The sequence below is a fragment of the Populus trichocarpa genome, chromosome 10, assembly GCF_000002775.5.
Source record: "Populus trichocarpa isolate Nisqually-1 chromosome 10, P.trichocarpa_v4.1, whole genome shotgun sequence".
In the NCBI taxonomy this organism is placed as follows: Eukaryota; Viridiplantae; Streptophyta; class Magnoliopsida; order Malpighiales; family Salicaceae; genus Populus; species Populus trichocarpa.
The window spans coordinates 18,648,500-18,662,034 of record NC_037294.2 but is presented as its reverse complement, the minus strand read 5'-3'; the positions used below and the strand labels follow the sequence as shown (position 1 = coordinate 18,662,034).

The window sequence follows — 13,535 nt, the reverse complement described above, 5'->3', positions numbered from 1 at the left end:
CTGATTTTTAAAAACTAAAAAAATATTATTTTGAAATATTTCTAAATAAAAAACATTTTAAAAAACAACCGCAACTACACTTTCAACCACACATTTTGATATACTGGGAGTATTTTTGAGGTCTCTCCTTTTCTTTTTGTCCTTAAGTCAAGGGGTAAAAGAAAATTCTCCATGTATTTCTAAGAGAAATAAAAGTCTACGTATAATTTGACTCAAATAAACATGGTAAGGCAAAGGAGAATTTCAAGAGATTAGTCTAAGTGGTTAAGAAAATTATTTATTTATTTATTCCGAGTTCAGCCTGTGATAATTGTGTATTTAAGATCGTTAAGATATAAAGCCATCAAGAAGAAAAAAAAGGGTAAGATATATGGCGTGACATTATCAACATTTCTGTTTTACTATATATAGTTAAAGAATCTTCGTATTTAGTTATTAATTAATAATTCTCGATTTTCTGATTACTATTTCCTAGCATGTTGTGATTTTTTTCTTGAACAGATTATGAATTCCTTCTGCATCTACTAATTGTGATCTAATTAATATCCCTTTATGTATGTATATGTATCTGTATCTATCAGTGTTCAGTGTAGAACAAGATTAATGATTAATCCTTACCTAAAATCCTGAGTATAGCAGAAGAGAATGGAGAAACAAATTAATTAACTTCAAGGAGATCATGTTTAATTATAAAGCACCAGCAGCAGCTCTAATTACAGTACCATAAACCAAAAACACAATTATAATTACCAACAAACTTTTCCTTGTGCCGCTGGCCATATTATAATCCCTCCATTATCTCTACAACTTTCGGAGGAGGTAGTGTAGGGTCCGTAGAAACTTAATCACTAAAACAAATAACTTGCTAACTTATCTCTTTAATCATTAGTTATCCCACCCTTTGCAAGTAATGTGTTTAATAATGACATAATTAATTACATTAGTTATCCCACCTTTCCAAATTCCAAGTATATATATATTGAATAATAAAAAATATTTAAACAATAAATACTTGAAATCCCATAAACATAATATAAATATTTAAATTTTGTTATCCAATACATAATAAAAACTTGAATAATGGATCCTGCAGAACACAGAAACTTCCTGTCTTAGCAAAAGCGCTCGATAACACGTGCATCATACCAGCGACTGCTTTGGATTTGTCCATGTTTTGTTTAATTTGTCGTCTTCTCTTGTCCTTATTGATGACTTCACATGGGAGTGTCGACTCCTGTAGTAATTAAGGGTTAATCAGTTTTTACTGGGGCTCCAGCTTAATTCATACATTTTTTTCTCAATAATAATATATAAAATTGAGAGACAGTTATTCGTTTTAAGATTTAAGTTTTTCTATATGAAACTAATTTGAAGGATAAATTACAAGCGAAAGAAAGGTACAATTGGCAAGTATTTGGGCAATTTGTTTTTGGAAAATCACTGGCTAGCTAAGAGCAGAAAACACGCAGATTAATTAATTAACTTGAATTATTAGTCAAGAGTCGGAGATAAAGTGAGGCCGGGCCGGGAGCATATTGTGGAAAAGTTGACAAGGGGGAGGAACCGAGTGGGAAGATGAAGATGAAGATGGCCCCTCCATCCACTAAACATGTTTATATTTTACTTGAGGATAAGAAAATAGGCGTTAAAGACGCTATCAATCAATCGATGAAGATGAAACTCACTCACAAAGGATTGGATGCTGTAAACTTTTGACTGGAGAAAGAGAAATCAGTACTTTCACCAATCAAATCCATGCCAGACACTTGAAAGAAAAACCTACCCTCTGTACATGATATTCAAATCTATGATAAAATTGTGAGAAGTCATTATACACACACACACACACACACACACACACATATATATATATATAGCTTTTCATATTGAAACTATTTTTATGGGGTTTTTAACATGTGTTCCAAGAGTTTACATTAATTAATATAAATAAAATGCAAAGATTAACTGGTTATAAACTTGGCAAATTCTGACCATTTTCAAAATTATCCACTGGGTTCTATCCATCGATGAATACTGGTAATATACTGATAAGAATAGTGAAATTAACATTATCTTAAGGATTTAGATTACAGATATAGTGCCGACTAGCTAATAAGATGCAAGGAGCAGTCAGGTATTCCATTTCTTAACGGAGAAAGAGACATGTTTAAAGCAAATTGCTGCTATCCTACCGTGCAAAGGACTTCCCTAGTTTTCTCCATTAAACCATCTACTAAATTCCATGTATCTACCAGCCAGTGCATGGATAGGGGTTGGTGATTGAATTGTTGTTCTAATTAATCTGTCTCTGTTCATGAACGAAAGCAAACAGGCTATGAATTTTTTTTTTCCCTTTTGGACAACAACGTGTGATGAATAACTAGATAATTAGCCATATAGTATGGATCCACACTGTTGCGTGATTTAAATCTAGATGACGCCTGCCCGCCCTCCCCTTGACTTTATCTTTTCTTGTTCAAACGGAAGAGAATATTAGTTGTGCAATTAACGTCTAGTATTAATAGCATGAAAGAATTAAGAGATTTTATCGGCATCATTGCCTCTCCTTTCCCAGTATATTTATATAAAAAATTGTATGTAGATTGTGAGATCACCTTGCTGAGAATATCTATCACCTTTCCCATTTTACGATGAACCGAGTATGTGTTTTGGATTGAGTTTTAGCCATCATAATCCCGATGGTACAAACATAGCTTTCCAGCAAAGTATCAATTAACACACACACCATCATTATCAAAGAAACGAAAGGGAGATTAAGTCTCCAAATCCTATTCCAGGATGTGGAGGCCCTGGCTATCACGAACAAATCAATCAATTTGAACAGAGAAATCAAGAAAACAACACTTCGATGACTGTGACATTCGAGCAGTAAATTAAATTTAATTAAAGCTTAACTTGACAATCAGAATTGATGTCTGGGCTAAGATTAAAATACAAATAAATAAGAATGAAACCCCACTGCGTTAACTCTAAACAAATGCATCCTAGCCTGTAGTTTATTCATATTTTCGGTAAACAAAATATAACCAATGCAATGTTGCTGTTCTGGGGCTCCCAAGCCATTGACAGTATCCCTTGCTGCTGCTTCTTTTTTTGTAAGAGAAGGTTGAGACTTGAATTCAAAATAACATAGAAAAAGCAATTAATTAACCCTGTGAAGCTATGAAATTTGAAGGATGTAGTACGGTCTCTAATGACTAATTTTAAAAGAAAAGGCCATTAATGCTCTTGGAGGCTTAAAGAAGCTTCATGGAGAATTAAACAATTGGCACAAAAGAATATCAATCCACGGCAGCTTGTTAAATTTAACAAATATATATTTATTTATTTTTATCTGAATCCACAGCATGATACATTGTAGCCTATTTTACGAAGCTTTTCGATCTTTATCAGAGAAAAGGTGTCGTTTTACTGCAAATTTAGTCTCACTTTTTGTAAGTGCTCACCCAAAAAAAAAAACAAAGAAAATGTGCCCAACTCATTTAAAAAGGGGAGGGTATCATAGTAACCATTGAGACCAGCACACGACATTAAACAAGACTTGTAAACCAAAAACACAGAGAGGCAGAGGCAGAGGCAAAATATTTGTTTTGCTCTGTTTCTTAGAACACTACAGGGCAGGGCAGGGGTAGTTTCTCAGCAAAAAGCAACTACTGTTAGGCGTTTCTTTTTGTCAGATCTCTTACAACTGCAGCGTACAAAGTTTCCTTTTAAAGATAAGAGTGATAGATTGATAGAGATACATTCTTTTGCATGCTGGGTTATCATCGGATTTTGATGCAGTGCACAGCCAATTCTTTAGAAAAACCAGCTTTTTAGAGAAGGATATCGCATATTTAGTTGGTACAGGAGGGCAATTAATGTGTTGACAAATTTCCATCGTTGTTTCTATAAGAATCTGCAATGTATAGTAGAATAGTAACCACTCTCGAGGGAAAGCTGTGACAGCCGTTTTTAGATTACAGTACTCTACTCGGTGTTTTCTCACTCTTAAAGGCGTAAAACGAGAGAAGCACCTGTGTCTTTGGCAAAAGGAGTTAAAGAAGTGCCAGCTTTGCAGAACTGTCGCACATTTGTCCGTAAAAGGCCCCTTAATTTCTCTGTCTCCAAATTATAAATCCGAGAGACACCTCCGAGGACTTCAAAACCTACTACTATCACAACTCTTTAAGGTTATTGGTTTGTTCTCAGTGTGCTTTTGGTTTCTTGGTTTGGCTTGGACTTTGTCTTAATTATGGCTTTACTATTTGTTTCAGATCTGTAGAGGAGCATTGAAGGAAAATGTCCAATCAGAAACAAGGAGAGGAAGCTATGGTCTCTACCTTCAATGACACTGAGCATGAAGAGAAAGAGGAAGTAAGCAAGGATGAATCCGGTTTTAGGCTTAAAAGCATTCTTTGGCATGGAGGGTCAGTGTATGATGCCTGGTTTAGCTGTGCTTCAAATCAGGTACAATTACAAAATCAGCTCAAAAGCCAGTTCATAATTTGACCAAAAAAAAATTTAATCTTTTCGTTAGTTTTGACCAAGAAAAATGGATTTTTCTTTTGCAGGTTGCTCAGGTTCTGTTAACACTGCCATACTCTTTCTCTCAAATGGGGATGCTTTCAGGCATAATTTTGCAGATATTTTATGGTTTTCTTGGAAGTTGGACTGCTTACCTTATCAGTGTTCTCTATGTTGAATACCGAAGCAGAAAGGAGAAAGAGAATGTCAACTTCAAGAACCATGTTATACAGGTTAGCCTTCCAAAAACCCACAATATAAGAACAAAAAGAAGGAAATAAAATCCGAGTTTTATATTATGTCTTCCGAAATTATTTTTTTAAAATATCAGTTCTGTTTTGTCTAAATTTTGAGTCTGCAGTGGTTTGAAGTGCTAGATGGATTACTGGGTCCAACTTGGAAAGCTGTTGGGTTGGCCTTTAACTGCACTTTTCTCCTGTTTGGTTCTGTCATACAGCTTATAGCCTGTGCAAGGTTAGTTCTTGTTTCTTTCCTGTTCTTGTATTTCCCCCTACTTTCCCAGAGTTACTGAATATGGGTTTTGTTAATGCACTGATTTGAGTGGATTATTTGGGTAATCACAGCAATATCTACTACATAGATGACAAATTTGACAAGCGGACATGGACTTATATTTTTGGAGCTTGCTGTGCCACCACAGTGTTCATTCCTTCGTTTCACAACTACAGAATTTGGTCATTTCTTGGGCTTGGAATGACTACCTACACAGCTTGGTATATGACTATTGCATCTCTTGTTCACGGCCAGGTAATTAAAATTTAGATCAACATCCAGATATTTCATAGGCATCTACTTTATTCACATTCCACACCAGCAGGATTTGATTTTTGCTTTTCCTTAAAATATTATTACCATTATTTTACAGGTTGATGGGGTAACTCACTCGGGCCCAGCAAAGGCTGTTCTATATTTTACAGGAGCCACCAATATCCTCTACACTTTTGGTGGGCATGCTGTCACTGTGTAAGAAGTCTTTCTTATTTTTAATTGCTATCACCCTGTAAGAAACCAATAAAGGTTTTTAGTTTATTTCTCATGGAAATTATGGGTTTAACAACGAGGACAATTTTTGCAGCAAATAACTTAATAACAATACCTTAAATGATAGAGTCCATGAAAGCTGAGAGTTTATGAGATTCCATCCATAAAACGCCAAAAGAACAAAATTCTTCTGGTAAAAGATGCCGTGATTGACAGCCATGTGTTACACCTCAAACAGGGCCTGGTTTTGATTGGTAAAATGTAACTAACAGATGTTAGGTTCGTCATGCCAGGAAAGTTGTTGTTAAGCTCTCCATAATCTATTGCCGTGTCATCAAATTAACTATAGGAACCTTGACAAGCATGTTAGTTAATCATTTGGATTCAAATTCCAGTGACGCCCGAGATGGAGGGATTTAGGGCAAAGTCCTACCTTTATGAAGTCCTGGACATGTTAGGCCTCTTCTCTTTATCGTATTGAAATTAATTTACACCCTAGTTCCTATGAAACAATACTTTACCGACTCATCTTAGCAAGAGATGAAAAGGGGGGAATTTATGGATTTATCATAACAAATCAATCCTTCACTCTTGGTTGTAACTATCCATTTTCAAGTGGATCATTCTAATGGCCATGGCTTCTTGGTTATAGGGAAATTATGCACGCCATGTGGAAGCCTCAAAGGTTCAAGTACATTTATCTACTCGCTACCCTTTATGTGTTCACTTTAACACTTCCATCTGCTGCTGCGACCTACTGGGCCTTTGGAGATCAACTCCTCACTCATTCAAATGCTTTCTCCCTGCTACCCCGCACCGGATGGCGTGATGCTGCTGTTATCCTCATGCTTATCCATCAGGTTCTTGCACCCTTGTTTTTATCATCATCAATAAAGCCTTGCGATCTATAATCAGTGATTAGGCAACCAAGAGATTAGCATTAATGATTAGTAGCGGGATAAAAAAATCTTGTTACTCCAGCCTCTTATTGCAAAGAGACATTTTTTGAATTCAAATACTTCAGAGAGAGGATTTGAACTCGTGATCTCTTACAAATCCAATGAGCTCACCATCTCTAGCCTACTTGTAACAATCATGATTTATGAACTGTTAAATTGACTTGTACAACGGTGCTAATTAGGCAAAGATAATAAATATTGGTTGACAAATATGTTGAGAAGTTTTAATTGATTTGATTGATTAATTTGGGGTGTGTGTATGAATTGCAGTTTATAACATTCGGATTCGCTTGTACACCGTTGTATTTTGTGTGGGAGAAAGTGATCGGTATGCATGATACAAAGAGCATATTGTTGAGGGCATTATGCCGGTTACCTGTGGTCATACCTATATGGTTCTTCGCAATTATATTTCCTTTCTTTGGACCAATTAACTCAGCTGTGGGGGCTCTTTTGGTCACCTTCACCGTCTACATCATCCCTGCTTTAGCTCATATGCTCACTTACCGATCTGCCTCAGCTCGACAGGTAAATGGTCCATTGTCTCTACCTCTTATCTTCATCTCTACCGAATGCTTGTACTATATATCTGGCTGGCATTGTCTAGTGCTTCCATGGAGTTGCTAGTCCGTTACTATATTGATCTCCCTTTCTTATTAGTTACAATAATTTCCAACACAAAGGAATAGGTGGACGTACACTTACCCTGAAAGTTACTGCTGCTGGGATTGCAGCCATATGATTAGTCACCAGGGAAGTCTATTTTGTCCTAATTTCATGCTAGCTTACATAATTTGGTTGTATTTTCCAGTTAATTAGTAGACCAATCCTAATTTTGACATCATAGAGATCAGAGAGGCAAAGTTGTCGATAGGGTACTATCCTCATTACAGAAATTAAAGCACACCAAAAGCATTAAAAGATGTTGTCGAAAGGGTACGATACCCTGTTGTCTTGTATAAATTAATTAAAAGGCAACCTTACTGATTGTAGAAAGTGCAATAATTTCATGGATAGTTCCAGCTTGATAGCTTAGCTTGGACTGTGGAATTGACCTCGTTATTCTAGCCCCACTAATTGATTCAACGGCTGAAATTTGAAAATTTATTGCAATGATGAGGTTGGTCGCATCTCCTTGTCTTTCAGTTATTTGCCACATATACGCTTATTCCCTTTTGTATTCTTGGCGATAGCTGGCTATCTCTCTGAACGTGCTTCCTGGGGTCACTGGTCTTATTCCTAGTGACGCAGTAGAAAGTTAAGAATGGACTGTGCCCTTGAACTCAAAATTAGATTCTGCCGACAAATTTGAACCAGGACAAAAGAATTTAAGCAGTGCTCGTTAATCTGTACATGTGCACATCTTTTAAGCTGTAGCATCCTTAACAAGTCTCGTAAAATTGTTTGTTTCGTTTTTGCAAATGCAGAATGCAGTTGAGAAACCTCCTGTCTTCCTCCCAAGCTGGACAGCCATGTACGTATTGAATGCATTTATAGTGGTATGGGTACTTGTGGTTGGCTTTGGATTGGGAGGGTGGGCTAGTATGTCCAATTTCATCAAGCAAGTTGACACATTTGGTCTTTTCGCCAAGTGCTACCAGTGTCCACCCTCGGCTGCTGCAAAACATCATTAAGTTTGGGATTCCCCGAGTTAAACTATAAACCTTCTTATAGCATTTTAAATTGTCTCTCTCATGTATTATACACACTACACAGGGGGCTGGCAGTAGCATCTCCCCTGCATTGTGTTTTGCATAAGCCCTTCTATGATCATATATCAATGCTGTTATTCTCTATTCACAAGAGCACATCTCAGAGTTAGCAAATGTAGTTATTGGGGGCATCTTTTAGTTGTCTCTTGAATAATCTGCAGTACTGGCAATAGTGGAGTGTGCCTCTGGTGATGTTTGATAAGCCATCTTTGCTCGAGAAGATTTAGGGGGGGATTTGTGAGTGCTAGTGTTCACTGGCTTGCACATCACCTAAAACCCTTGTGCATGTGAACCCACATGAATCCAAAACAAATCATTCGAATTTATAGCCTGCCTTAGATCTCCTTTGACTGCCTCTTTTGGTTCTCTTCACTATTATATTTATTAATCCACATGGATTTGTTACTTTGTGTCCTCTTGCTTCTCAATTGAAACCTGATATGGGAGTTTACTAGTCAAATGGATAGAATGAGTTGAGAGCTTTCTCCAATATTGATTTTTAATTAAAAAAAAGTTCCGAGTGTAGCTTTCATCTTTGTTTCTATTCCTTGAATTTAGCCACTTGTCAAAGTTCTTGTCTGATCTTTTTTCATTTGTCTTAAGTTCATGTCTGCGTTATCCATTGAAATGATCGATCAAGTGGGGACCCTATAGCTATATCTTAAAGAAAACAACAGCAAGGATAGTTGCTTCAAGCTGGGAAGGAGAAAATGAGTAAAATGGACCAATCGCAATTTACTGCTGCCATCAAAACAATGAGAATCCAAGTCTAGTTAGGAACAGAAACTAGAAGGAAAACAAAAGATATAAAGAACGACCACTTCTGTTCTGTCTAAATTGGGGGTGGTTCCCGAGATATAAGCGGCCTTGGTCATAAAATGGTTGGGTCAACCCATGGATCGATGGGTCCACTCGGGTCTATCTAAAAAAAGGCGTTGTTTTGGATTTTTAAGCTCAATTTGAGATGCTATGTTTGAGGTGAGGAGCTTGTCTTGTATGTTAAGTTTTGAGATCAGATTTGAGGGATGAAGCGAGATAAATTGATTTTTTTAATTGCCAATAGCCATGTAATGAAGAGGTAGAAACTGGAATGGTACATGAATTTCAGGCTTGCAGCATGCAGCACACGGCTTGAAGTCGCTAGTTTTTTTTTTTACCTGGTTCGAAAGTAAACTCAAGTCAAATCAGGTTCTAATTCTGCAGATCATAGGGAGGACGGATTTTATAACTATGCTTATAATGGCTGTACAGTTCTACCACATTTGTCTTCCAATAATGGGGCTAGCGTCTACTGTGTATTGGTCTATGAGATGACCATAGACTAACTTAAAGTCGGTCTTCAATGCGTGCACACACATACACCAAGATTTTGCTCTTTTTGAAAAGAGAGGAAATTGGCTGCTTTTATTATGTGACAACGACGGATCAAATGGTTTGTTTGCTCTTAGGATTAGCTGCCAGTATTTTTGTCTCCAAAGAGAGGATATGATGTGGATCTTCGTCACTTTTTATTTCTCCTGCTTGCACGATCAAGATGGCGGGAATCAACGACTTTATCAAAGGTGTCTCAAGGAAACGTGCTTGAAGAAGAAAGAGCCATTTCACTCTCGGGTTTTCTTCTTGCTGGCAAAAGTAAGTCCTTTTTCCCCGCATGTTTAAGTGTGGATTGAAAGTGAGCTCGGTTTACTTTGGGTGATAAAGTTCTGTCTCATGTTAGTGCTATTATTTTCACTTTATTTATAATGGTCTCTGTACTGGCTTTGGTAATCTTGACTTCAGTATGGCTCTCTATTTACATTTATTTTTATTTATTTATTTTTACAAAGGGGAGGACCGAGGACCTGATTTTCCAGCATGAAGAGTTCTACTTAGTGGGCTATGACTGTGCATCAAGAGCTCTGCAGTCATCTGGGCTTACGAGGTCTCGCCCATATGCTTCGATTTTGCTGTCATCCATAATGGTTTTGGCATGAGATGGAGGGTCAAGTAATTGGGGGTTTGTCACAGAAGTCACATTCATGAGGCTATTCGGCGATGGAATGTGTTGAATACCATGCTGTACCAATACTATAGGAGTATGAGCCCAAAAGGCCAACATCAATGTACCTGGAATCATGGATGCTGCCGTTCCACATTCAGGTGGAAACCCATAGTGTTCGGTAGGTAGCCCAAAGTTCCCAATTGTTTGGGCATTGTTAGTAGCAGAAACAGTTATTGTTATCACAAGGAAGGAAGAATTTTAAGCAGCAAGCCAGCAATACATGTTTTAAATTGAAGGTCATTTGAATACAAAATACTAACTAGCTTGATATGCTTTCAAGTTTCTAGAGATCAAAAAAAAGTTCCTGGAGATGAGCATGCATTGAAGCTCTCAAGTCAGTGACTAGCATTCAATCTAGACAAGTACAAAGATCTATGAGTTGCAGCACCAATCCAAAATGTCAAACTAGAGAGGCTCCATTGCCAATTTAGCAAAGACACCGTCAAATTTGGGTACCTCTTTCTCCATTTCAACCATCTGAGCTAGTGCTCCAAGCATACCATAATGCTCTTGCATGATCATTTCTTGCAAACGCAAAATCACAAACTCAAGCCTACTTTTCTCCATTCTATGGTTCTCAGCTTTAATCATTAACCCTTTCATTCCCACCTTAGTCAGCTTCAGCTCTATCATTACATCAGTTAACTCCACTAATCTTCTCCTCAGAGGAATCACGTTATACCCCATGCTTTGCAACTCCCCCATGGTTTTCCACAATTCTCTAGCCCTGACCCAGAAATCATTTACCTGTAGAGAGTGCATTTGCTCCACAGTTTCTTCGAAAATCCGATCCCATGAAGATATCAAAACCTTTCTAGTATGTCCAGAGAGATTTATGAGCTGATAAAAGTGAGGGCTTTGAGGTATACCTTTCAAAATCCTTGAAATCACCACCAATGCAGTATTTGTCCTATTGGACATTGAATCTTGGTTTGCTTGTCTTGCTACCTTATCCTGTTTGATATCGGATGGAGCCAAAACACCCATTTCTTTGGTACTATTGTTTTCTTTCTCTCCAATCCCTGGTTCAGTTTTTTCATGCTGCAGCTTACTTGCAGCTTCAATCGGTTTTTCTGCATCTTCACATCACACAAAGACATAAATCAAATAATTAGTCACTGAAAGTAAACCATATTTTTATGTTGTAAAGAACAATTATTTCTGTGGATAGGGAGATTACAAGCCAGAAAATAACCTCACCATGGTCGGATACTTTGTCAACCTCATGTCTAATGAACGTAAATGGATTAGCTGCTGAAAAGCTTGAAACTTGACCGAATGCAAAGGGACTTTCACTGGTGCTTTTAAAGGTAATGGGGTCGACTGAATTCAAAGCAGAGGAAGAGGGACGTGCAGCTTTTCTTGCCTTGGCGAGACGTGCCATAGTGTTGCCATTATTAATCGATGAGAATGTGAATGACAATGGCTGCACTGAATTGAACTGGGTTTCTGCCACCATGGAGGATTTGCAAAGAAACTAATCAGTCACTAGAGAAAATATCAAATTCAATCACAAAGCAATACTTAATTAGCTAATAAATTAGTTATTTTAATCACTGTCAAGAGGAGAAACCCTGGAGAACTAACATTGTGTGTGGGTATAGAGATTAGAAATGTGTAGTGGATGAAAATGAAAATTAAAGAGAGTTGCTTTTTGAACCATCTTATCTTGCAACCTTACCCAGCTGGGAGACCAAGCAATAGATTACTAAACTTACGAGTATATAAGATGTACATAAATCACATGACTGTGAGAAAGAAAACTCGATCAGCACTCACCGGATTCTGATACATGACCGAACTGAAAGGAGGAAGCCATGTCTAGCTGCTAATAGCAAAGGCATGTCCGAGTATTTGTATTTGTGATCTCCAATCTGAAGGCAAGTGTAAATTTATAACGTAGCAGAGTCTCGGGTGAATCCACGAAGGGTGGTGAGGTTGAAGAGGGTAAATGGGCCTCTGAAGTGAGGTGTAAAGGGAGGGGTGCAAAGGTTGTGGATTTGGATTGGACATCAGAAAAGCAGGCAGATTCTTTTTCCAAGCTTTGCTTGCTCGCCAAGGAATAAATAGAAACTCCGGCATTATTGTCTGACAACAATCCTTTTGGGATACTAGTGGTCTTGGTTTAAATTCAACCACTGTAATGGCATGGAGTAGTAAAATAACTCCTGCTAAATGAGATTCAACTAATTACTCTTCCATTTGCATCCTGACCGGCCATTGTTTTGGCCTTTGGGATTCAAGATCTTGGTAGCCATAGAATTAGCACTCTCTCGCGGAAAATGGAAAAATTTTACTTATTGGATATATCTCATAGATTTAATCACCCGTTATAGTTATAGAAAACGCCAACTCGCGTGGGTTATTCATTGTACACGCGTGTATTGTTCATTGTGTTCAAGATTTTCTCTTTTTATTTTATTTTAGTTCTTAAACTTTGTTTTTATGCGGTTGCATCTTTTTTAAGCCAAAATAAATAACACATGAATCATATTTGTTGACTATGAATATAATTTAAAGATGGAGGATAAAAATAAAAATAAAACACAATAAAAAGGTGATAAATTCACAATTCTCATAAAAAGTTCACTCTAGCCCTCAAAACTTTATATGTTATACTTGTCTGGTCCATCAAAAATTTTGAAATTTCATTTTAGTATAACAGTTTATTTTTCAGTTCATGCATTGAGAAACGATAAAGAGAGATTGTTGGATTTCAACAATAATAAAAAAAAATCATCGTTTGATTTGGGCGTGAATGAGATTCTTTTGACCGGTAGAGTTTATACTAGGTGTTGTTTTCCCTTGAACTTATATTGTATGGTAGATTTGAGCCCAAAAATAAATTTGATTTTGGGTTGATTATGAGTTTTTAGAGTACTTTTTTTAGTTTTTTGAAATTATTAATATATTTTACAAGGTGTTTAGGGTATTTTCTTATGATGAAAAATAAGTGTTTTTTTGTGTGAAACATCACAACCCAACTTTTTAACAATTAAAAGTCTATGTAATCTGGGCAAGTCAAGATTAAGGAACGGATGATAGGTCATCTGTCTCGTATAATATTTTTTTTAAAAAAATAAGGTCCAGTTGAATTCATATACTGAATCATAAGTTTGACAGATCAATTTTATTTATTTAAAAATTAAGGGTTATATTTTTTTTATTACATGAATAATTCTTAATTTATTTAATTAAATACATACATAAAATTTTAAATTTACAATTGAGATTTTTCATGTTAAAAAACACATGGAGAATGTTGTCCTAAAGCTAAAAAAAAAAAAAAAAAAA

General features: G+C 36.6%; 2 protein-coding genes across 3 annotated transcripts; one reads left to right on the top strand and one right to left on the bottom strand.

Moving 5' to 3' along the window:
* Positions 1–3,395: 3,395 nt before the first annotated feature.
* On the top strand, positions 3,396–8,605 carry LOC7490334 (auxin transporter-like protein 2). Of its 2 annotated transcripts, none has more exons than XM_002316190.4 (9): positions 3,396–4,193; positions 4,278–4,470; positions 4,575–4,760; positions 4,889–5,001; positions 5,112–5,295; positions 5,414–5,511; positions 6,182–6,389; positions 6,759–7,016; positions 7,916–8,605. In XM_002316190.4, the coding sequence occupies exons 2-9, from the start codon at positions 4,303–4,305 to the stop codon at positions 8,120–8,122; spliced, it is 1,422 nt and encodes a 473-aa protein (XP_002316226.1). In that variant the 5' UTR covers positions 3,396–4,193; positions 4,278–4,302; the 3' UTR covers positions 8,123–8,605. The 2 variants fall into 2 exon arrangements, with proteins under 2 accessions (XP_002316226.1, XP_024466553.1); XM_024610785.2 differs by lacking the exon at positions 7,916–8,605 and adding an exon at positions 7,149–7,897 and having other exon boundaries at positions 3,520–4,193.
* Positions 8,606–10,437: 1,832 nt separating this feature from the next.
* On the bottom strand, positions 10,438–12,201 carry LOC7474448 (uncharacterized). The gene is made up of 3 exons (XM_024610787.2): positions 12,021–12,201; positions 11,442–11,690; positions 10,438–11,320 (listed from the first exon to the last, which is right to left on the bottom strand). The coding sequence occupies exons 1-3, from the start codon at positions 12,058–12,060 to the stop codon at positions 10,647–10,649; spliced, it is 963 nt and encodes a 320-aa protein (XP_024466555.1). The 5' UTR covers positions 12,061–12,201; the 3' UTR covers positions 10,438–10,646.
* Between the last annotated feature and the right edge of the window lie 1,334 nt (positions 12,202–13,535).

Bases quoted from the DNA above. Each gene is read 5' to 3' on its own strand.
- LOC7490334 (XM_002316190.4), top strand. From the start codon at position 4,303: ATGTCCAATCAGAAACAAGGAGAGGAAGCTATGGTCTCTACCTTCAAT. The intron at 4,471-4,574 runs GTACAATTACAA...TTTCTTTTGCAG, and splicing joins TTAGCTGTGCTTCAAATCAG to GTTGCTCAGGTTCTGTTAAC. The intron at 6,390-6,758 runs GTTCTTGCACCC...TATGAATTGCAG, and splicing joins TCCTCATGCTTATCCATCAG to TTTATAACATTCGGATTCGC.
- LOC7474448 (XM_024610787.2), bottom strand. From the start codon at position 12,060: ATGGCTTCCTCCTTTCAGTTCGGTCATGTATCAGAATCCG. The intron at 11,691-12,020 runs GTGAGTGCTGAT...CCATGGTGGCAG, and splicing joins CGGTCATGTATCAGAATCCG to AAACCCAGTTCAATTCAGTG. The intron at 11,321-11,441 runs GTGAGGTTATTT...TGTGATGTGAAG, and splicing joins TGACAAAGTATCCGACCATG to ATGCAGAAAAACCGATTGAA.